Source organism: Gastrolobium bilobum, unplaced genomic scaffold (genome assembly GCF_033153095.1).
Source record: "Gastrolobium bilobum isolate Gb01-03AN ecotype WA unplaced genomic scaffold, APGP_CSIRO_Gbil_v1 utg53787, whole genome shotgun sequence".
Lineage (NCBI taxonomy): Eukaryota > Viridiplantae > Streptophyta > Magnoliopsida > Fabales > Fabaceae > Gastrolobium > Gastrolobium bilobum.
This window is the reverse complement of record NW_026895466.1, coordinates 77,620-101,277: the sequence shown is the minus strand read 5'-3', so window position 1 is coordinate 101,277 and position 23,658 is coordinate 77,620. Positions and strand designations below refer to the sequence as shown.

Genomic DNA, 23,658 nt, shown 5'->3' with positions numbered 1-23,658 from the left:
GTTAATTACTTTTGTTAATTTTTAATTTTCAGTTGTTTAATGCCATGCTTTTATTTAAACATTCTGTCATTGAGGCCTGATGGTAGATGTTGTGTTAGGATGAAGTCATCGAGAGGTGACTAATTCTGGAAATGCATTAAGCACATGGACTTGAATAAGAGATTATTCAAGGGCAGTCACTTAGAGATGAGGACAGCCACCATGTATCTTTGGACTTGAAATGCATGAGTGTCCTCACTTCATTTAGCACAGAGATGTGTAAATGATTGTTTGGGATAAAATGATTTTAAGAGATTAAAATCAACAAGAGTGATCCGTTAATTGAGAATTAAATTTTAGTAATCTATAATTGGCAGTCAATCCATTGCTGTGGGAAGGTAAATCGAAGCCCAACCTAATTTTTTCACATTTTTACCAACTCAGTTTTTTTTTTCTTTTGATTATTAATTTTCAAATCATCATTCTATTTTACATTTTTTATAAAAATCATTTTATAGAAAAAATAGACAAATCAGATACTTAAATTGCTTTCTTACTATTTTTCATCCTTTAGCTCAAGAACTTAATTCAGAAAATTCTAAAAAGAAAAAAGAGAGTAACGTGGTCAGTACTATTTTAGATTCGTTTTACTTTTATATTTCTTTCCATAAACTCAGTTTAAGCACTTGCACTTTGTGTTTTTGAATTTTCGCCAAAAGATCCTTGTGGGAACGATAACTGAGACTCAAACAAGCCCTATATTACTTGTTGTCGCGTATACTTATGCGCTTACTTGCATAACTGTTAGCAAGGCAACTAGTTTTTGGCACCGTTGCCGGGGATTGAAGGCATACATTGTCAGATTTCTTTGTGTGATTGCTGTTTATGAGTTAATTCTTTTTGCTATTTTCATTATTAACTTATTTTAATTCTATTTCTTCAGTGTGTTAGTTTATATTGCTGTATTTTTTGAATAGTGGTAGCTTGAGTTTAGTTCTATTAAGATTCTGATTTTCTGTAATGTTTTATATAGTTGTTTTGTCATTTATTTTTTTAGTTTATTGTTTCATAGCTGTTAATTTGTTTCTTAATTTTTTCGTGTCAATCTTTTATTTTTATTATTAGTTTCATACCTTTAGTTTGTATTTTTTTTACTGTTTTACAATTTTGTTTGGGGATACTATTGCGTTTTCAGTTTTTGAATTCTCTGTTCTGCTTGTTTGTAATTTTTTTTAGAAACTGCTGATAGAAAGCTTGGTTGTTTAAGCTAGTCAGGTTTAATTTTTTTTTAAGTTCAAAGGGTGCACGAGTGCATCTCCACACCCTTTCTTAGAAGCTTTTGACCCTGAACCAGAGAGAACTTTTAGGCTTAGAAGAAGAACCCAGAGAGCAAATAGGCAGATCCTAAATCCTAATTTTGGAGAAATGGAGAACTTAGGATATGGAAATGATAATGAGAGAGGACCTGAGAGGATAGAAAACCAGCCAATGGATGACAATGATAGGTTCATGATGGACTTTATCATACCTGTGTTGGATGAGTTAAACCCAAGTATTGCCCAGCCTGTTAATGGAGTGCCTTTTAAATTAGAACCTGTGATGTTCACAATGCTCCAAAATATGGGGCAGTTCCATGGTTTACTGTTGGAAGATCCTCATGAACACCTTAGGAACTTCATAGAAGTTGCTAACACATATAGAAATCCTAATATCTAAGATGATGTGCTGAGTTTAAAACTTTTCCCTCACTCACTAGCTGACAAAGCCAAAGAGTGGTTGAACTCCCTTCCATCCAACTCCATAACCACTTGGCATGCCTTAGCTGAGAAATTCATCATGAAGTTTTTCGCATCCAATAAGATAGTACAAACCAGAGGTGAGATCACTAACTTCATGCAGAAGGATGGTGAGACTCTAGTGGATGTGTGGGAGAGGTTTAAAATTCTCCTAAAGCAATGCCCCAACCATGGCTTACCCTCTTGGGCACTGTTACAAACTTTGTACAGCAGCCTCAGCACCCAAAATAGAGCCTTGGCAGATTCTGCTGCTAATGGCATGTTTATGTCCAGGTCATTTAATCAAGCTTATGAGTTGTTGGAACAAATGACACATAATTACTCTCAATTGCCTATTGAGAGAAATCAGTCAAGAAGAGTGGCTGGTTTGCACGAGGTAGATTCTGTAACAGCCCTGTCAGCCAAGTTTGATGCACTATCCAATTTAGTGAGAAACCAAGGTCAAGCAAATGAGGTAAGATTGTCTCAGCCTCAATTTCAAATGTCCCAACCTCAAGTCAATGTTGTAAACTCAAGTGAAACTTGTGTTTTCTGTAGTGGGCCCTATTTGTTTGACAGCTGCCCATCCAACCCAGAGTCTATTTACTTTGTGGGAAACTCTAATAGGAACCATAATAATTTTTTCAATAATTCTTGGAGGCAGAATCCACAACCCCAATATTTTCAAGGGCAAGGGCAGCAAGCTGGATCCTCTAATGCCCAAACCAGGCAACCTTTTCCTCCTCAAAACTATCAACACCCTCCAAGGCAGCTACCTGTTGCTCAGCCTTCATCCCCATATCCTCAAAACCAATCTGGTGAGATAACTTCCTCTTCAACTTCATCCTTAGAAACTTTGTTGAGGGAGTATTTAGTTAAGAATGAGGCTAAGCAAAATAGCTTGGAGGCTATTATGCAAAGCATTCATGCATCCTTGAGGAATTTAGAGCCCTAATTAGGCCATTTAGCCAATGCTCTGAGTAGCAGACCCCCCAGTATTTTGCCTAGTAACACTGAAGAGCCTAGGAGAAAGAATGAGCAATGTCACATGATAGAGCTAAGGAATGGCAGATTTGTGAACTACCCAAAAGCTGTGGTTAGACCCTCAACATTAAAGAAAAGGGAAGAAGAAAAACTGCAGCAAAAAAAGGTTCAAATCAAGAGAGAAATTTAGAAACTGGTCAGCCACCAATAGTCTATGACAGCCACCAAGAGGCCGAGACTAGTGATCCTTTTTCCTGTTCTGGTTGAACTAGAAATTCAGACACAAATAGACCATACTTTAGGGACTATGCCAAAGGAAAAATTACCTCCAAAAAGCCAAACATTTAAGCCAAGTGTTGAAACACATGCTGTGAACAACAGACCTCCACCACCTTTCCCCCAAAGGCTTCAAAAGCAGAAGCAAGATCACCAATTTAGGAAGTTTCTTGACCTCCTAAAACAACTTCACATCAATATTCCATTTGTAGATGCCTTAGAGCAGATGCCAACTTATGTTAAGTTTATGAAAGAGATACTTTCTAGGAAAATGAGGTTAGAGGAGTTTGAAACTGTTGCTCTTACACAAGAGAGCAGTCAATATATGCTTAGCAAGATACCTCCCAAATTAAGAGACCCAGGCAGCTTTACAATCCCTTGCACCATAGGAGACCATTATGTAGGTAGAGCATTGTGTGACTTAGGTGCTAACATTAATTTGATGCCTATGAGTGTTTTTAAGAAGCTAAAGGTAGGAGAACCTAGCCCCACAATTGTTACCTTGCAATTAGCAGATAGGTCCCTAGTCTATCCTGAAGGGAAGATAAAAAATGTTTTGGTCAAGGTGGATAAGTTTATCCTTTGGACTATGAGGAGGATAGGGAAGTGCCTATAATTTTAGGGAGGGCTTTCTTAGCCACTGCTGGGGCTGTGATAGATGCTAAAGAGGGAGAGTTATCCATGAATGTGAATGGGGAACCAGTAAAATTAAACATTTTAAAATCCTTAAAATACCCAAGAGATTTAGAGGAGTGTTCAATGCTAGATGTGATTGACCATACTGTCCAGCAAAGGATGATAGAGGTAGAATTAGTGGACCCATTAGAAATCAAAGTTTGTGAAAGCTTGGAGGTCAATAGGACAGATGTAGAAGAATGGTTCAAATGGTTGAACACTAGGTCCATTCCCAATTGAAAAAATAATAACTTTGAGTCCTTAGAGTTTACCAAAAGAGGGTTCAAAAATTCCCAAACCTTCAATTGAAAAGCCTCATGTTTTAGAGCTTAAGCCTCTGCCTAATCATCTTAGGTATGCTTACTTAGGAGAAAAAGACACTTTGTTAGTCATTGTGTCTGATTTGCTCACTGTTTTGGAGGAGGAACAACTGCTGGCTGTGTTAAAAAAATTCAAGAAAGCTATAGGTTGGACCTTAGCAGACATTAGAGGTATAAGCCCATCCTATTGCATGCACAAAATCCTTCTTACAGACCCAAACAACAGCTCTAGGGAGCAGTAGAGGAGACTTAACCCAATTATGAAAGAGGTAGTGAAGAAGGAAATTATTAAGTGGCTGGATGTTGGGGTAATATTTCCTGTTTCTGACAGCAACTGGGTCAGCCCAGTGTAGTGTGTCCCTAAAAAGGGTGGGATCACTGTTGTGGAAAATGAAAAGAAAGAATTGATACCCACTAGGACCGTCACTGGTTGGAAGATCTGCAAGAATTACAGAAAACTCAACAAAGCCACTAGAAAGGATCACTTTCCCCTTCCTTTTATAGACCAGATGCTGGATAGATTGGCTGGTAGGCAATTTTACTGTTTCTTGATGGCTATTCAGGCTATAATCAAATAGCCTTAGCCCCTGAAGACCAGCCAAAGACCACTTTCACATGTCCCTATGGCATTTTTGCCTTTAGGAAGATGCCCTTTGGGCTGTGCAATGCACCAGCCACCTTTTAAAGGTGCATGATGGCTATTTTCACTGATATGATAGAGCAATTTGTGGAAGTCTTCATGGATGACTTCAGTGTTTCTGGGGACTCTTATGAAGAGTGTTTAGGAAACTTGGGAAAAGTGTTAGAAAGGTGTCAGGAGACAAATCTGGTCCTCAATTGGGAGAAGTGTCATTTTATGGTGAGGGAAGGCATAGTGCTAGGACATAGGATCTCCAAAGCTGGTTTAGAGGTTGATAAGGCCAAGATAGACCAGATTGAAAAGTTGCCCCTCTTGTTAATATAAAAGGCATTAGATCCTTCCTTGGGCATGCTGGTTTTTATAGGAGGTTCATAAAGGATTTTTCAAAAATTTGTAAACCTCTTAGTCACTTACTTGAAGCCAACACCCCTTTCCATTTTGATGAGGCTTGTCTTAAAGCCTTTGAGGAGCTAAAATAGAAATTGATTTCTGCTCCAATAATAATAGCCCCTGACTGGTCACTGCCCTTTGAGTTAATGTGCGATGCAAGTGATTGGGTAGTAGGGGTGTTAGGACAAAGAAGAAATAAATTTTTTCACTCTATTTATTATGCTAGCAGAACCTTGAATGGAGCACAACTCAATTACATAGTGACTGAAAAGGAACTGTTGGCTGTAGTGTTTGCCTTTGACAAATTCAGGTCATATTTGGTAGACACTAAGGTCACTGTGTACACTGACCATTCAGCCATCAAGTATTTGGTAGAAAAAAAAAAGATTCAAAGCCTAGGCTATTTAGATGGGTCCTTCTCCTACAAGAGTTTGACATGGAGATTAAAGATAGGAAATGATCAGAAAATCAAGTGGTTGATCACTTGTCTAGGCTAAATGAAGAGCAGCAAGGTGAAAATGAAGTTAAGCTAGGCATAAAAGAAACCTTCCTTGACGAGCAACTATTTCTAGTTTCCACTAACACCACCCCATGGTTTGCTGACATAGCTAACTATTTAGTTAGTGGGGTGCTCCCTAAGGAGTTAAATTACCAACAAAGGAAAAAGTTGGTGCATGACAGCAGGTTTTACCTATGGGATGAGCCATATATGTTTAAGATATGTGCAGATCAGATCCTAAGAAGATGTGTGTTAGAGGAAGAAAAAGAGGAGATTTTAAAGCAATGTCATGACTCACCATATGGTGTTCATTTTGGTGGCATGAGGACAGCAGCAAAGGTGCTGCAATCTGGCCTCTATTGGCCCACCTTGTTTAAAGATGTCAATGTCTATGTCCATAAGTGTGATAGATGTAAACGAACTGGCAATGTCTCCAGGAGGCAAGAGATGCCTTTGAAACCAATTTTGGAAATAGAACTCTTTGACGTGTGGGGCATAGATTTTATGGGCCTTTTTCCACCATCTTTTGGCAACCAATACATTTTGGTTGATGTGGATTATGTGTCTAAATAGGATGAGGTTGCTGCCTCACCCTCAAATGCCTCGAAAGTGGTGATAAAGTTCTTGAAAAAGAATATTTTTACAAGATTTAGGACTCCTAGAGCCATAATTAGTGATGGGGGAAAACATTTTGTAAGTAGGCAGTTTGAAGCCCTCTTAGCTAAATATAGAGTCAAGCACAAGGTTGCTACTGCTTACCATCCACAAACAAGTGGGAAGGTAGAGGTCAACAATAGAGAAGTTAAGAGAATTTTAAAAAAAGTGGTGAATCCTTCAAGGAAGGATTGGTCACTTAAATTAGATGACTCTTTTTGGGCCTACAGGACAGCATATAGGACCCCTCTAGGATGCTCCCCATACAAGTTAGTCTTTGGAAAGAATTTCCATCTACCTTTAGAATTGAAGTATAAAGCATACTGGGCTACTAAACAGTTGAATGTGGATGCCACTGTTTCAGGTGAAAATAGGTTTCTCCAACTCAATGAGTTGGATGAATTTAGACTACATGCCTATGAGAATGCAAAGCTTTACAAGGAAAAAAATGAAGAGGTGACATAATAGGCAGATTTTAGAGAGGAAGTTTGAAGTGGGACAACAAGTTTTACTTTTCAATTCTAGATTAAAACTCTTTCCTGGTAAATTGAAATCTAGATGGTCTGCCCATTTAAGGTGACAAATGTCTATTTGCATGGAGCAATAGATATTTTGAATGAGCAAGATGGTAGCACATTCATTGACAATGGTCAAAGTTTAAAGCATTATTTGGGGGAGTCAATTGAGAAAGCTCATATTTCCATCTCCCTCATTGACCCTCCCACCCATTAGACAAAGACAGCTGTGAAAAGTCTAGCTTGAGACTTTAAAATTAAGCATGGTTACCTTGTATTTTATGATTAATTTTTGTTGCTGATTATCTTTTTGACATTTGATTTTTGATATTTTTTTGTTTAGTTAAAGTAATTAAAAAAAATACGGCATCTGATACTGACACTTTTATCTCTCTTGTTACAGGTGTTAAGTGCAACCTTGGCTGACTTCTAGCAGAAGATCAGGTTTAAGTTTGGGGGAGAGTTCAAAAGTTGTCAACCTGGTGCTATTTTTCCTTTTTTCCCTTTGCTGTTTTTAAGTCTCTTTCTTATTTTTATTTTTTGTGTTTTTAGTGTCACTCACCCTAATGGTTAGGAAGGGTATTTTGCGTAGTGGAGGACCACACGGTCAAAAACTCAATCCTCCAACCCCTAATCCTGATAGCCATTCAGTGTCCTCTTTTACCTCTGAAAAATCTTTAGAGAGGTATGAAAAGGTTATGAGAGGAAGAGACCCTACGCCAGACAAAGGATTTGAGGAACACACCTCATACCCTAAGTATGTTTATGAGGTAGTGAGAGCCCGACATTGGGAAAAGTTCTACCTTCATCCTAAAGAGGATGCCAACATCATTGTGGTGAGAGAATTTTACTTAGAGGTACTAGACAGAAATCAGATTGAAGTAGTGTGTAGGGGTGTAAAAATCTCATTCTCTCCCAAAGCCATTAAGGAATTATTTTCATTGTCCAAGAATCCTAAGGATGAGTTTGAAAAGTTTCAAAAGATAAATGATCATGAGTTTATGTTGGAGGTGTTAAATGTGATAGGTGTCCCTGGTGCTCAATGGGAAATTCATGACAAAAATTGCACATTGCAAAAAAAAAAAATTTGAATGAAAAAACAAAGGTCTGGTATCATTTTCTTAGAGCTAGACTGCTTCCTACTACACATGTGCACCTAGTGATTAGAGACAAAGCTATTTTATTGTGGTGTTTCTATAGATGCTTCCAAATTGATGTCTAAGGGAATAGGTGCATGTGCTAGTTGGAATAAAGGAAAGCTTAGGTTCCCCAGCTTTATCTCAGAGTTTAGTAAATCTAAAGATGTGTTGGCCAATTCTGCTGATGAGTTTTACCATGTCACTGAGGCCATCACCATCTCCATCATAAATAAACTCAAATAGGGCATTGCTTCACCTCAGCCTGAAATGAAAAGGTAAAAGAGTAGTGGATGATAAGAAGACTCAGTCTTCTAATCAAGATAACAAAGGCAAATCTGTTGAAAGAGGTGAGAGTAGTAGAAAACAAAAAAATAGAGAATGTGAGGGAACATGTTGAGAAGATGGCTGCCCCTGCATTAAACCACTACCCCCTTGGCTAGTTGCATAATGATTTGACATACATTTACCTGTTGCTCACACAAATGTAAGAACACAATCAGAAGACTGATTTGTTGTTTCACAAGTCATATGAGCAATTTTATACTTTCACGTATGATCTGGTCAGGCTGAATGATTACATTGCTGAGAGGGATAGGATATTGAATGAATTTTTGAAAAAGACATTTGTCAATTTTCCTGGTTTACCTCCATTTCCTCAAAATTTGACTTGGCCTCCTGTTTCTATTTTTACTGATCCACAGGTTGAGCAATTTCAAGCTAAGGCAACAAGTCCTCCTCCTCATCCTACCTAGAAGGAGAATACACCAACCACTTCAAGAACGTGAGGAAGACCTAGCTCAAAGTCTGTGGTGGAGGAAGAAAGTGAGCAAGAAGCTGAGGATGAAGAGGAGTGCTCAAAATCTGAAGACATTGACAAATTTGAGTCTGGAGACTCAAATTTTGAGGAAGAATAGGCCAGAAGCTCTTCTGGCCCCAGGTTACCTTGTTCTTAATTTCTGCCAATGTTTTCTGGTAATCTGGTAAAGCCACAGTGAGGACACTGTTTCCTCTAAGTTTGGGGGAGTGAATTCATGAATTCTGCTTGTTTTAAATTTGTTGTTTTTAGTTTTTTTTCTTTTGTTGTTTAGATGCCTTGTGAATAGTTGTGATCTTTGCTATTTTGTTGAGTTTATTAGTTGCTATATGGTTAGGTTTTGTCTTTGTTGTTTGCTGTTTTGTTGAGTTGAAGTTTGAATCTTAGAGTGAATCGAAGGTTGTATTGTGTTTAGTAGTGAGCGATCTGTGTCACAATTAGGTAGCTGGAAGTTTTGAAGAGTGACATAAGTGGATGAAGAGTGACATAAGTGGATTAATGGTCGTATGGTAATAGTAGTGAGAGATTGAGAAAATGAATTGATTGATGCAGAGTGTTAAGTGGTAACAATAGGCATTGGAGATAGTGACTAGACCCAACACAGTGAGTCATTGAGCCTACACAGTCAAATATATTTTGGATGAGAGGTCTTCACTGGGTTAGTGAGGCAGAACTTGCTTTGATGCTAAGTTGATGAAGTGTAGCACTTGCTTAAGTTTAAAATGATGAGGGCATTTTTTTTTTGTTTTTTTTAACCACTTTCAACCCAAAAATTCATCCTTAATTCATCATCCATTGAAAACCCAATTTGAGTCTTTGACCTTTTCTTTTCACATACCCACATTTTATTTTATTCCACAATCCACCACACCTCCTAGTTATGATGGAAATGGAAAAAGAAGCAAGATGTTGATGGCTGCAAAAAAAACAAAAGGAATGGAAAGCAAGAGACTACTAATAAAATGAAAAGTTGGCTTCATAAAAAAAATAGAAAAAAAAGATTTGGCAAAATACTTGGAGGGTTTGAGAAAAATTTACTGTAAGAAAATTTGCCCTTGAAAAAATTTTCAAGAAAAAGAAAGAAAGAAAGAAAAGATTTCAAAGAGTGAAAAATAGCTGTCAAAGTAGCAGCCACTGAATTGTTTGATTATGCTTCATGATTTGTGTTTCATTTCCATCGTAACTAATTTAGCCAATTCTTGATAAATTCCCCACCTTCACCACAGCCCAGTTACAACCTATGGAAGTCCCTTTGATTAAGTTTAAGTCTGTGTGTCACTTAGGAGACAAGGGCATCTTATCAAGCCTATGCTAAATCTTTTCCTAGTGTTGGATTGAGAGAAACAGAACCCTTGAGCATTGAGTGAATACTTTGATTAAGTGAGGATGTGAAAAGTTGTCATCTCTATTGTCTGTTGCAAAGTTTTGCATTTTGTATTAAGAAATGAAAAAAAAATTTAAGATCTCTCTTTTGTCATTATTCTACAGTCATTGAGACATCCATGCATTTGAAATTCACACATTGTTGGTTGAGTATTTTTATGGAATAAAAGGATCACCAAGTTGCCTGGTTAGTGATTGATTAACTGCTGAACTAAATACACACCCTTGTTCCTCTGATCTTTGTGTTAAGTTGAATTATTGAAAAGTTTTGAAAAGTTGGAAGTTGAATTGCTGTTGAGAAGTGTTTTAGACAGTTATTGATTCTGAGTAACAATGAGTGATGTAATGAAATTTTTCTGATTATGGAGAATGGTTATTCTGATAAATCCATGTGCTGATTTGCTCTGTTACTTGAGGATAAGCAACAATGTAAGTTTGGGGTTGTGGTAAGTCCATGAAATGAGAGTTAAGACATATAGTTTCTAATATGAAAATGTAAAAAAGAATACTCCTTGTGTTAGTAGATACCCCAATTACATTGAGTTGAAGGGTTACTAATTTAAGTGCTAATGGGCTTCATTTTGTTTTCAGGCCCACATCTTAAAACTTTCCAAAGCAAAGAAGGAAGAAAGAAAAGAAGAGAAAATATAAGAAGAAAAGAAGTGGGCTGGATTTTGTAAGGCAAGGCAAAAGAGCCCAGTTGAAGAAAGAAAAAGAAAAGAAAGAAAGAAGAAAGAAAGACACCGTAGCGTGGAAACAAAGTCTGAGACTTGCGAACCCTAGCCTTCACTGTGTGAACCAACCCACTCCCATCTAACCATAACCCCAAGCTTTCCACTCTTGATTTCTTTTTACAACCAAACCACCAAGCCACACCGAGTCTTTAATCTTGGTACCCATCGAGCCTTAGCCCTCACCGATGGTCCCTTAAGTGAGCGATTCAACCAAAACACTGACCCTAGCCATTTTGATTGAAAGAGAAAATGCCAAACACTACCTGTAACTGATTGGAAAGAGCGTGTAGCAGATATAAAGGAGTAGGAGAAAAGCATTGTAGGCACTTTTTTTTTTCTCTTCGTCTTTCGATTTTCTCATTGTGTCTGTCTTGATCTTGGGATTTTTTTCTCTTTGTAATTTTTCTTGAGCACTGTAGCAGAGCTAATTTCTGGATATAGCTTCTGCCTCGTAATTTCCAGTTGTTAGTTGTAATTTCCTTTTGATTTTCGTTTGCTGTTTGTAGCTCAACCCTTATGGGTATAAGCTAAACCTTTGAAGGTTGAGTCTAGGTTACCCGAACCTTAGTGATGGTTGATTGCTAATTACTTTTGTTAATTTTTAATTCTCAGATGTTTAATGCCATGCTTGTATTTAAACATTCTGTCATTGAGGCCTGATGATAGATGTTGTGTTAGGATGAAGTCATCGAGAGGTGATTAATTCTGGAATTGTATTAAGCACATGGACTTGAATAAGAGATTATTCAAGAGTAGTCACTTAGAGATGAGGACAACCACTATGTAACTTTGGACTTGAAATGCATGAGTCCTCACTTCATTTAGCACAGAGATGTGCAAATGATTGTTTGGGATAAAATAATTTTAAAAGATTAAAATCAACAAGAGTGATCCGTTAACTGAGAATTAAATTTTAGTAATCTAAAATTGGCAGTCAATCCATTGGCTTAGGAAGGTAAACCGAAGCCCAACGTAATTTTTTTCCACATTTTTACCAACTCAGTTTTTTTTCTTCTGATTATTAATTTTCAAATCATCATTCTGTTTTACATTTTTTATAAAAATATTTTTATAGCAAAAATAGACAAATCAGATACTTAAATTGCTTTCTTACTATTTTTCATCCTTTAGCTCAAGAACTTAATTCAAAAAATTCTAAAAACAAAAATAGAGTAACGTGATCAGTATTATTTTAGATTAGTTTTACTTTTATATTTCTTTTCATAAAATAAGTTTAAGCACTTGTACTTTGTGTTTTTGAATTTTTGCCAAAAGATCTTTGTGAGAACAATAACTGGGACTCAAACAAGCCCTATATTACTTGTTGTCGCGTATACTTGCGCGCTTACCTTGCGTAACTGTTGGCAAGGCAACACATGCAATTCCATCATTGATTTCAAGTTACTTGAATGCATCATAGTTTAAATGCTCACTTGCTCAATGCAAATGCAGAAAAGCAAAATTCTAGTTGTAATTCGATAAATAGATCAGCATAACAAAAGTCGCACCATCAAGTAAAAATCTAACTTATCTGTTCGAACAAATAAATCCTATCTGTGGCATACGCAATCCCCAAAGCCAGAAAAATTCATACGAGACATAAAATGTGGTGAAGTCATGATCCCCGTGACCTTATCACCTAATTCTTCAATACACAGTAAATTGCCCTCCAACTATGATGTTACAACATTAGAGGCCCAGTCTTCTTTAGACAACAGCATTGGCCTATGCCGATAAAAGCAGCTTTCAAATAGATCTAAACACAAATATTGCTATCTTAAGATCTCTCTGGTTATGTACTTCGTTGAACACTGAAATGTCTGTAAGCCAAAAAACTAGTGGGAGAAAAAAGATTATTACAATCTTAAGTTAAGAATTTCCTCTATCTCTTCATCGAGCTCTATATTATCAGCTTTCATAATCTCTAAAATCCGATCCACTTCTTTCCCACATCTAACATATATCTTGATCAAGGACAGGTACATGTCCCTATTCATTGAAATTACAGTCTTTAATGAATTGACAAAATCTTCTACTTCGTCTATATCTCTATTAATAGTGGCCCAATTCAATATGCTGGAAATGACATTTGGTTTTGGTCTCCAACCTTTATTCTCGGTTTGCACAGCTGCAGCTTCCTTCATGCACTGAAATGCCTTCACCATGTTCTCCTTTGCCACATATCCAGATGCAATGATAGCCCAACTGTTAGGAGTAGGAGTCTTCCCTTTCTCGACCATGCTTCGGAGCATTGTTTCCGCCTTTTCAATCAATCCCCTCTGGGAATACCCAATCAGAAGGACGTTTGGCACTCTGAAATCATAGCAGTTACCAGATAACTCCCACTCAGCAAGTAAATTTTCAGCATGATCAAGATCCCCAAGCTTCACCAGAGAACCCAACATGGTTATATATTCCCTATTAAGTTGCTTCTTACAGTTGGCTTTCTGGAGTTTCCAAAGTCTCATCATGGCATTTTTGTTCCCAAGACTTGCATAGTGTGAAATCAGATAATTGTAGGCAATTGTATTGCGTTTGTCTACCTTATCCTCACACTTCTTCAGGTAGATCAGAGCTTTCTCCTTCAGGCCTGCTTTTATATAGATGTTAGCCACCGAAGAATATGTCATCCAGTCTGTGTCAATGTGGCTTTCCTTTTCCATTTCCTCCAACAGCTTCTCCATACTCACAATGTCAGATCTCGCACCATAAGAGTTAATGCAAATCCTGTAGCTGAAAATGTCAGGAGAAACACCATCCTCTTTCATCGATGCCAAAACACCAGGGACTTTCTCAAGTTGATCCGTTCGCGTATAGAGACACATTATATTATTGTAATTGAGAGGAGAAGCAAAACCCATGTCCTTCATCTTCTGCATCTGGGAGAGTGACTTATCAACCAATCCTTCTCTCACATAGCAATTCAAAAGAGCACCATGAAGCTTTTCAGTTTTATCTTTACCACTCAAATTCTGAAAGTACCTCTCCGCAATATCCAGTCCAAGAACTCTACCAATAAGATTTAGTTGCACAGCTTGGTCACCTGATGAAATTGGGCATAGCCCTTTGCTACTCATCCACTCAGAAACCTGAACATACCAAGATTGAAGATATCTCAGCAATTACAGGATAACCAGGAACAAGTGGAGTGATTTAAAGAAAGAAACATAATATAGCATTTCTTGTTTGATATTGTCATATTGTGACTAATCACTTATGCTATAACAAGAGTTTGAACATTAAGTACTCTGTATATGTAATAAAGGTACTAAAAGGGCAATCTCATCCCACTATAAGTCTATAGTAAGCAGCTTTACCTTACATTTGTATGAGACTGATTATACGAATCAAAGTTACGATAACACCAGCATTTGTGTACAGTCACCTTCATATGTGATAAAGATAGTGTTTGCATAAAAAATTGAACCTTCAATGAATCAAGAAAAACTGACACTTCTTTTTTCTCCATTTTTTTGAATTAGGTGAAGGGAAGCCTTGGCACATTGGTGTTGTTGCAATGTGACTCAGAAATCAGAGGTTCAAAATCCCCAATTGTTTTGCTCAGCAAAGAAGCAGAGAACTTAAGAGCAGAAGAAATAATAAAAATAAAAATAAAATAAAAAGTTAAGTGACCTGAAGTGCTTGAGTGAAGCGGTTGCGGGAACGGAGGTGTTTGATGATGCGCTGGAGCTGGAGGCCGTCGACGGCGTTACCTTCTTCGAGCCACTTGTCGAGAACGGGAACAACGTTGATTGAAGGGTCTCCGAGGGGACTGATTCTGGAGAAGAGGTTTCTTGGGTTCGTGTCTGTGGAGCAGCATCGTTTTGAAAGAAGAAAAGTTGCGGTGAAGTTCCGAGACTTGTGGAGGATTGCGGAGAACAGTGCCGACGCCATTGCTAAATGCCAACCAAGTGTTTGTGAAAATGTTTGTTAACGCTGCACTGAATCACGAGCCAACGTGAAAAATAATCAATCTGGAATTGCGAATGTATTGTCTTGAGTACTTTGATTTTATACTTTATTATATTTACGTTTATCGTAAGAGATAGAAATAAGGAATTAAAAATTTAATTCATAAAATTTGACACATATAATTTATATTTAGAATAAAAGAACACACAAAGTGTAAGGATCGAATTTATATATCCCCAGCCACAGCACTAGAATCAAAGGCACATAACTCTCTTTGAGAAGTTTGGAGTCACAAAATGTGTAAGATAATCTACAGCATATTCTTGAATTTCATGGTGCCATAGCAACGGTCACATATGTTATACCCATACTGATACCAAACATGATATTATGACATGTCAATTTTTTAAAATATTAAATTTTGACACGTTAAGACATATTTTAATATTAAATAATATTTTTAATTTATATAGTATATATTATATTTAATATTTAATAATTTAACAAAACAATAAAATTAAACTTATTATATCTATCAATTTTGCAAAGAAACATAAAATGTAAATATTTATTATTATATTTTCAAATTGAAAATCTCTTATACACTCCAATGAGATTTATTCCGTATTTTTTTTTAAATTTTGATTATATCAATTTGGTAAAACATCGATCATTTTTTTTTCTTGATATGTAATAAAATTTCAAATATTATTAATGTCAGAGCGTGTCAAAGTGTTGGAGAATATCGGAGAGTGTCGGGATGTCAAAGAATGTCGAACACAACACTTCAAGTTTTTTGAAGTATCGGTACAACGTAGATAGTCACATAGGTAATTTATAGGGCTAGGTATCCTTAGAATACCACCTTCAATTATCATATTCCATCAAAGGTAAATCTAACATCAATAAACATGCTTAAACCATAGTTCATAATTTATGTGATTTAATTTTCATTATATGCTTAAATCATAATTCACAATTTATGTGATTTAAATTCTCGTTAGAAGCTTAAACCATAATTCATAATTGATGAGGTTTAATTCTCATAGAACTTAGGGGGTGTTTGATGGGGAAATATTTTTGAGATTTTCGAAAAAGTGACAGTGATTATCCTATTTACCCACGTATTGTGAATATTTCTGAAAATTTTCTCGAAAATCTGATTTTCTTGAATTTTTATTTTGTGTATAATTTTTCCCCCCCAAAATGTCATCTAAGAATAGCACCAAAGGGGTGGTATTCTTGGAATCCCAAGTGTTAGAAATATTTATATTTTTTTTGGGACAAAATTCTAGAAATTTTGACATATCAAACAACTTTTTGATAATATTTCTGGAAAAGTAATTTTCTCACCATATTTCTAAAAATCATGATTCTCTCACAATTTTTGTTATCCTCCCCCCCCCCCCCCCCCCCCCGGCGTAAACTTTAATATAGGTCGTAAATCGTGACATATCATATTTTCATCCATCAGCTTTAGGAGAATATTGGTCTCATGTTATATGAAATTAATATCTCATGTCATAGATATAAAACATGTGAAACTCACTCATTTATTTATCTTTTATTTTTTAATAAAATAAACTCCACATATTTTATGTCTATAGCATAAGATACTAATCTCCTACAACATAAAATTAATATTTCCCTTAAATATACTCGGAGATATTTTGTAGACATTATGAACTTTCACCTTATATGGCTATTAAACCATTATGGATAAACGCAATACCATCATTGATATTAAGTACCCCGAACTCCTTATTGTTTCAATGCTCACTTGTTCAATGCAAATGCAGAAAAGCAAAATTCTAATTTACAAAAAAAAGAAAAGCAAAATTCTAGGTGTAACTCGATCAATAGATCAATAAAGCAAAAGTCGCACGATCAAGTGAAAAATTAACTTATCAGTTGGAACAAATAAAACCTATACGTGGCATATGCAATCCCAAAAGCTAAAAAAATTCATCCGAGCCATAAATTGTGGTTTAAGTCATAATCCGCACGACCTTATTACCTAATTCTTCAACTCACAGTAAATTACACCCAACTATGTTGCAGCATCAGAGGCCCAATCTTTTTTTAGATAAAAGCATTGGCCCTATAGTGATAAAAGCTGCTTGTAAACAGATCTAAGCACAATTAATGCAATCTTAGAATCTCTCGGGTTATGTATTCATTGAACACAGAAATGAAAGCTACTAGGATTGATCTAGTGAGAGATTTGGATAGTCCCTATGAAGTTATATGTTCAAATGTCAGGGCCACCATTGTATAAAAAAATAAAATAAAATTTGAACACAAAAATGGTTGAAAGATAAAAACCTGGAGGGAGGAAAAACGAATGTTATGGAAATCTTAAGTTAAGAATTTCCTCTATCTCTTCATCGAGCTCTATATTATCCGCTTTCATACTCTTTAAAATCCAATCTACTTCCTTCCCACATCTAACATATATCTTGATCAAGGACAGATACGTGTCCCTATTAATTGTAATCACAGTCTTTAATGAATTGACAAAATCTTCTACTTCTTCTATATCTCTGTTAATAGTAGCCCAACTCAATATGCTGCAAATGACATTAGCTTCTGGTTTCCAACGTTTATTATGTTTGGCTTGAACAGCCGCAGCTTCTTGCATGCACTGAAATGCCTTCTCCATGTTTTCCTTGGCCACATATCCAGATGCAATGATACCCCAACTGTTGGAAGTAGGAGTCTTCCCTTTCTCTACCATGCTACGGAGCATTGTTTCTGCCTTTTCAATCAATCCCCTCTGGGAATACCCAATCAGGAGGATGCTTGGCACTCTGAAATCACAAGTGTTACTCGATAACTCCCACTCATCAAGTAATTTTTCAGCTTCATCAAGGTCCCCAAGCTTCACCAGAGAACCCAACATGGTTATATATTCCTTGTTAAATTGCTTCTTACAATTGGCTTTCTGGAGTTTCCAAAGTCTCAACATGGCTTTTTTGTTCCCAAGACTTGCATAGTGTGAAATCAGATAATTGTAGGCAATCGTATTGCGTTTGTCTACCTTATCCTCACACTTATTCAGGTAGATCAGAGCTTTCTCCTTCAGGCCTGCTTTTATATAGAAGTTAGCCACCATAGCATATGTCATCCAATTTGTGACAATGTGGGTTTGACTTTCCATTTCCTTCAACATTTTCTCCATATTCACAAGGTCAGATCTCGCACCAAAAGAGTTTAAACAAATACTGTAGTTGGAAATTTCAGGAGAAACCCCATCCTCTTTCATTTGTGCCAAAACACCAGGGACTTTCTCAAGTTGACCCATTCTCATATAGAGGGAAATTTCAGGTGAAGTCATGATCCCCGTGACCGTATCACCTAATTCTTCAATACACAGTAAATTGCCCTCCAACTATGTTGCAACATTAGAGGCCCAGTTTTCTTTAGACAACAGCATTGGCCTATGCCGATAAAAGCAGCTTTCAAATAGATCTAAACACAAATATTGCTATCTTAAGATCTCTCTGGTTATGTACTTCGTTGAACACTGAAATGTCTGTAAGCCAAAAAACTAGTGGGAGAAAAAAGATTATTACAATCTCATGTTAAGAATTTCCTCTATCTCTTCATCGAGCTCTATATTATCAGCTTTCATAATCTCTAAAATCCGATCCACTTCTTTCCCACATCTAACATATATCTTGATCAAGGACAGGTACATGTCCCTATTCAGTGAAATTACAGTCTTTAATGAATTGACAAAATCCTCTACTTCGTCTATACCTCTATTAATAGTGACCCAATTCAATATGCTGGAAATGACATTTGGTTTTGGTCTCCAACCTTTATTCTCGGTTTGCACAGCTGCAGCTTCCTTCATGCACTGAAATGCCTTCTCCATGTTCTCCTTTGCCACATATCCAGATGCAATGATAGCCCAACTGTCAGGAGTAGGAGTCTTCCCTTTCTCGACCATGCTTCGGAGCATTGTTTCCGCCTTTTCAATCAATCCCCTCTGGGAATACCCAATCAGAAGGATGTTTGGCACTCTGAAATCATAACAGTTACCAGATAACTCCCACTCAGCAAGTAAATTTTCAGCATGATCAAGATCCCCTAGCTTCACCAGAGAACCCAACATGGTTATATATTCCCTATTAAGTTGCTTCTTACAGTTGGCTTTCTGGAGTTTCCAAAGTCTCATCATGGCATTTTTGTTCCCAAGACTTGCATAGTGTGAAATCAGATAATTGTAGGCAATTGTGTTGCGTTTGTCTACCTTATCCTCACACTTCTTCAGGCAGATCAGAGCTTTCTCCTTCAGGCCTGCTTTTATATAGATGTTAGCCACCGTAGAATATGTCATCCAGACTGAGCCAATGTGTCTTTCCTTTTCCATTTCCTCCAACAGCTTCTCCATACTCACAATGTCAGATCTTGCGCCGTAAGAGTTAATGCAAATCCTGTAGCTGACAATGTCAGGAGAAACACCATCCTCTTTCATCAATGTCAAAACACCAGGGACTTTCTCAAGTTGACCCGTTCGCGTATAGAGACACATTATATTATTGTAATTGAGAGGAGAAGCAAAACCCATGTCCTTCATCTTCTGCATCTGGGAAAGTGACTTATCAACCAATCCTTCTCTCACATAGCAATTCAAAAGAGCACCATGAAGCTTTTCAGTTTTATCTTTACCACTCAAATTCTGAAAATAGCTCTCCGCAATATCAAGTCCACGTACTCTACCAATAAGATCTAGTTGCACAGCTTGGTCACCTGATGAAATTGGGCATAGCCCTTTGCTACTCATCCACTCAGAAACCTGAACATACCAAGATTGAAGATATCTCAGTAATTACCTTATAACCAGGAAGAAGTGGAGGCTGTGGAGCGATTTAAAGAAAGAAACATAATATAGCATTTCAGTTCTCCACCTTCCCCCCAACCCTACCACATCTTGTTTGGTGTTGTCATATTGTGACTAATCACTTATACTCTAACAAGAGTGTGGACATTAAGTACTCTGTATATGTGATAAAGGCACTAAAAGGGCAATCTCATCCCACTATAAGTCTATAGTAAGCAGCTTTACCTTACATTTGTATGAGACTGATTATACGAACCAAAGTTATGATAACACCAGCATTTGTGTACAGTCACCTTCATATGTGATAAAGATGGTGTTTGCATAAAAAATTGAACCTTCAATGAATCAAGAAAAACTGACACTTCTTTTTTCTCCATTTTTTTAATTAGGTGAAGGGAAGCCTTGGCACATTGGTGTTGTTGCAATGTGACTCAGAAATCAGAGGTTCAAAATCCCCAATTGTTTTGCTCAGCAACGAAGCAGAGAACTTAAGAGCAGAAGAAATAATAAAAATAAAAATAAAAATAAAAGTTAAGTGACCTGAAGTGCTTGAGTGAAGCGGTTGCGGGAACGGAGGTGTTTGATGATGCGCTGGAGCTGGAGGCCGTCGACGGCGTTACCTTCTTCGAGCCACTTGTCGAGAACGGGGACAACGTTGATTGAAGGGTCTCCGAGGGGACTGATTCTGGAGAAGATGTTTCTTGGGTTCGTGTCTGTGGAGCAGCATCGTTTCGAAAGCAGAAAAGTTGAGGTGAAGTTCCGAGACTTGTGCAGGATTGCGGAGAACAGTGCCGATGCCATTGCCAAAAAATGCCAACCAAGTGTTTGTGAAAATGTTTGTTAACGCTGCACTGAATCACGAGCTAGGAAAGAAAGAAAGAAAGCAAGGTTATCAATACAAACTCAGAATAGAGCTCAGCCGCGATTAAAAGCCAAACTGAAAAGAAATCATTCTGAAATTACGAAAGTGTTGTCTTGAGTATTTTGATTTTGGGCTTTATTAATCTCATGTGACATAAGAGAAGTTTTCTTATGTCATAGAGATAGTTATAAGTGGGACCCACTCACTTAAAGAAAAAGAAAAAAAAGAAAAAAAAAACAACACGGAAGTCGATGTATGTGTAGGAGAGAAAAATACTCTCCTACAGCATAAGATAATATTTTCCCTTTGATTTTATACTCTATTATGTATTACGTTTATCGCAAGAGATATTAATAAGGAATTAAATAATTTATGGGTAATAGTTTTCTTATGTTGTAGAAGATATGTATTATCTCCTACACACTCATTGGTGCAGGTGGGGTCCATTTTTAGGAGAAGAGAGAGAGAAAGTAAAGTGGGACCCATTTTGAGTTTGTGTGCGTAGGAGATAGATTATATTTTATGCAACATAAGAGTAATAAATCCCATAATTTATATTAAAGGGTTTTATTACTCTTCTGTTACAGGTAAAATATTGTCTCCTGTAATAAATTAACGACGTCGTTTCACTTTTAATTTCTCGTTTCTCATCTCTGACTCCGCGTTCATTTTCATTTTTTATTCTCATTCGACAGTAAAAAATATCTTCTTGTTTCTCTTCTCACCTTATCTATCTATCATCAAAGAATCAAGATCAAGCAACTTCAAATCCAATTGACGTGAGACCTGGCAAAGCTTCTGAACTCTGGTGCTTCTCTTTCTCTAACCTTTTCGATTCCGACACTCTTACCATTCTGGGTATTCTTACTGCACTTTTCTCACTAATAGTTGTTCTTAATTAATAACACTTGTCTTCTCTCTTGATTGTGTATTGTTCCGGCTTAAAGATTGCTTTTTTTTTCATTTGAAATTTTGATTTGTTTTTCATTTTTTTGTTTTGTTGTTGTTGTGTTATTTCTGAATCTGACCATGAGATTTGTTTGGGTCAAGAATTACTAATATTTCCCAACCAATTAAGTTGCAATTGCATGAATAAAGAGATTAGTTTCATTCTTTCTGATTGTTCTTCATGTTTGGCAGCTATGCACCTCTGTATCTATCCCCAAGCAAGGTCATATGAGTCTCTCTTTTGGAAGTAGAAGAGGCTTAGTAGTCAGAGTTGTATCGTCTCTGGACTCATCTGAATCAAGTGCCAAGATTGCTCCTCTTCGGCTGGAATCCCCAATTGGGCAGTTTCTTTCTCAAATTTTGATAAATCACCCGTATCTTGTGCCTGCTGCGGTAGACAGCAGCTTGAGCAGCTCCAAACTGATTTAATTTTGTACAGGTTTGTTGCATACTTGATAAAATTTGTTATTCTGCCCATGTTATTTCATTATTGCTAATAAATCTCTGAAGTTACATTCTTGCTTATTGGTATAATTTAGATGAAAGGAAATCCATTTGGTGGCTTCTAAACTACAAAATATTTTTATGTATTTTACAATTTAGAACTTTAGATTTTACTATATAGTATCATAAAATTTGTCTGATGCCGCATATTTAATTTTTGTGCCATTTTTTGTCGAATGAATGGGTATCAGTCATGGGAGATTATGTATTATGGGTATCAATCATGGGTAATCCTGTATTAATGGGGAATATGTAATAAAGAGGGGAGATGGAAAGAGAAAAAGGGGCGTGGCGGTCATTGAGCACAGCAGAAGCCTATTGAGTGGTTAGAAATTGGGAGTTGGGAGACACTAGTGCCTCATGGAAAGCCTTAGAACATTGTTTCTTTCATTTTTCTTTTCTTATACTGTTTTCCTTAATTCAATAAGGGTATCAGTAGTCAATAATACAATATTCAATCATCAATTATTCCATACGGTTGAATCCTTATATTCTACTACCTTTTTCCACTGTTTTCTAAATCTGAAAGTGTTTGTGTGAAAACAATTCAGTTGTTGACCATTGTTCTTGCTTCCAAACTTCAGGAGAATTGCCGAGGTGAAGGCTAATGAGAGGAGGAAAGCTCTGGAAGAGATCTTGTACGCTTTGGTGGTGCAGAAGTTCATGGATGCTAATATTTCTCTGATACCTTCCATAACCCCTGATACATCTGGTGTAGTTGATTCGTGGCCTAACACAGATGGGAAACTTGAGCAGCTTCACTCACCTGAAGCATATGAGATGATCCAAAACCACTTGTCTCTCATTCTGGGCAACAGAGTAGGAGATTTAACATCCAAAACCACTTTACACTATTATTTCAGTAGCTGTATTATTTTACTTTTTGACAGATCAAGGATCCTCAATATTCACTTGACACATCATGATATTTGTTTCACATTGTAATGGTTTGAATATATCATTTTTTACTCACTGCTTGGAGAATATTAAAACTACAAACAGATTTCTTCAATGAAAGTGGGTCTTCATTCCTTTAATTTGTCTTTTTTTCTTCTGTTCTTCATTTTCATTGCTGATTTTTTTTTCTTTTATTAAATGAATGTCCATAGGTATTAAGGAAAACAGTATCACCATGGAGTCAAAGGCACAACTTATTACTTTTCTGCAAATTTTACTTCAAGTTGGCCCGTGAGCAAGTTGAAAAGGCAATTGACAATGGATCACGTCCTGAAGCATTACCAAATTCTCATACTCAACCCTCTACAACTCCTGTTATTGAAGCAACACCTAGCGCAGATAATTCATCTTTAATTGGTCAAGGAGAACCATCAAGTTCTGTTTCACTTGCTCTTGTCATTGAAGCAACTTCTGGATCACCTGCCTCTCCTTCTGCAATCCCTATAAATGGAACAAAAGTGGATGAAGTTGAGGCACCTGTAAATGTTGTCACACCATCAGATGCTAGTGTAGGAAGTGATAGAGCTTTTGTTACTGATGTTAATACTGCTAGAACACCAATGTAATTATTTGATGCCTTTTTTGGGCTAAACAAATACATGAAGCTAATTGTTACGTGATATGTATGATGATGTTTGTAATTGTATTACACTATTACTCATTATGGTCATAATAAATAGCAATTACAGTTTCAGCAATTACAATTTGAGCAACTCCATTCATTTCTCACATTGATAGATTACATTGTTGTACAAATCAAAATCAGCAATTTACTTTACATTTGATTACCAAATATGACCAAATCAACAAAAAAAACTCATATCCCTTTGCATTTGATCTCCAAATCTA

General features: G+C 36.6%; 5 protein-coding genes and 1 non-coding gene across 7 annotated transcripts; 2 read left to right on the top strand and 4 right to left on the bottom strand.

Moving 5' to 3' along the window:
- Positions 1–1,846: 1,846 nt before the first annotated feature.
- Positions 1,847–1,952, bottom strand: LOC133313335 (small nucleolar RNA R71). The gene has a single exon (XR_009751808.1). It is a non-coding gene; the product is annotated as a small nucleolar RNA R71 (small nucleolar RNA).
- A 1,000-nt stretch (positions 1,953–2,952) lies between these two features.
- LOC133313267 (uncharacterized) lies at positions 2,953–3,630 on the top strand. The gene has a single exon (XM_061514618.1). It carries the CDS (start codon positions 2,953–2,955, stop codon positions 3,628–3,630), a length of 678 nt encoding a protein of 225 aa, XP_061370602.1.
- Positions 3,631–12,360: 8,730 nt separating this feature from the next.
- LOC133313321 (pentatricopeptide repeat-containing protein At4g21705, mitochondrial-like) lies at positions 12,361–14,741 on the bottom strand. The gene is made up of 2 exons (XM_061514680.1): positions 14,411–14,741; positions 12,361–13,866 (listed from the first exon to the last, which is right to left on the bottom strand). The coding sequence occupies exons 1-2, from the start codon at positions 14,669–14,671 to the stop codon at positions 12,634–12,636; spliced, it is 1,494 nt and encodes a 497-aa protein (XP_061370664.1). The 5' UTR covers positions 14,672–14,741; the 3' UTR covers positions 12,361–12,633.
- A 2,203-nt stretch (positions 14,742–16,944) lies between these two features.
- Positions 16,945–18,055, bottom strand: LOC133313288 (pentatricopeptide repeat-containing protein At4g21705, mitochondrial-like). Its single transcript, XM_061514639.1, has one exon. The coding sequence runs from the start codon at positions 18,024–18,026 to the stop codon at positions 17,037–17,039; it is 990 nt and encodes a 329-aa protein (XP_061370623.1). The 5' UTR covers positions 18,027–18,055; the 3' UTR covers positions 16,945–17,036.
- Positions 18,056–18,226: 171 nt separating this feature from the next.
- Positions 18,227–20,345, bottom strand: LOC133313280 (pentatricopeptide repeat-containing protein At4g21705, mitochondrial-like). Its single transcript, XM_061514627.1, has 2 exons — positions 20,079–20,345; positions 18,227–19,493 (listed from the first exon to the last, which is right to left on the bottom strand). Exons 1-2 carry the CDS (start codon positions 20,337–20,339, stop codon positions 18,261–18,263), a joined length of 1,494 nt encoding a protein of 497 aa, XP_061370611.1. The 5' UTR covers positions 20,340–20,345; the 3' UTR covers positions 18,227–18,260.
- A 749-nt stretch (positions 20,346–21,094) lies between these two features.
- LOC133313306 (uncharacterized) lies at positions 21,095–23,484 on the top strand. Of its 2 annotated transcripts, none has more exons than XM_061514667.1 (4): positions 21,095–21,208; positions 21,541–21,787; positions 22,437–22,671; positions 22,962–23,484. In XM_061514667.1, exons 3-4 carry the CDS (start codon positions 22,516–22,518, stop codon positions 23,373–23,375), a joined length of 570 nt encoding a protein of 189 aa, XP_061370651.1. In that variant the 5' UTR covers positions 21,095–21,208; positions 21,541–21,787; positions 22,437–22,515; the 3' UTR covers positions 23,376–23,484. The 2 variants fall into 2 exon arrangements, with proteins under 2 accessions (XP_061370651.1, XP_061370643.1); XM_061514659.1 differs by having other exon boundaries at positions 21,101–21,258.
- The last annotated feature ends 174 nt before the right edge of the window (positions 23,485–23,658 follow it).

Bases quoted from the DNA above. Each gene is read 5' to 3' on its own strand.
- LOC133313267 (XM_061514618.1), top strand. From the start codon at position 2,953: ATGACAGCCACCAAGAGGCCGAGACTAGTGATCCTTTTTCCTGTTCTG.
- LOC133313321 (XM_061514680.1), bottom strand. From the start codon at position 14,671: ATGGCGTCGGCACTGTTCTCCGCAATCCTCCACAAGTCTCGGAACTTC. The intron at 13,867-14,410 runs GTCACTTAACTT...TGGTATGTTCAG, and splicing joins GCTTCACTCAAGCACTTCAG to GTTTCTGAGTGGATGAGTAG.
- LOC133313288 (XM_061514639.1), bottom strand. From the start codon at position 18,026: ATGACTTCACCTGAAATTTCCCTCTATATGAGAATGGGTCAACTTGAG.
- LOC133313280 (XM_061514627.1), bottom strand. From the start codon at position 20,339: ATGGCATCGGCACTGTTCTCCGCAATCCTGCACAAGTCTCGGAACTTC. The intron at 19,494-20,078 runs GTCACTTAACTT...TGGTATGTTCAG, and splicing joins GCTTCACTCAAGCACTTCAG to GTTTCTGAGTGGATGAGTAG.
- LOC133313306 (XM_061514667.1), top strand. From the start codon at position 22,516: ATGGATGCTAATATTTCTCTGATACCTTCCATAACCCCTGATACATCT. The intron at 22,672-22,961 runs GTAGGAGATTTA...GAATGTCCATAG, and splicing joins CTCTCATTCTGGGCAACAGA to GTATTAAGGAAAACAGTATC.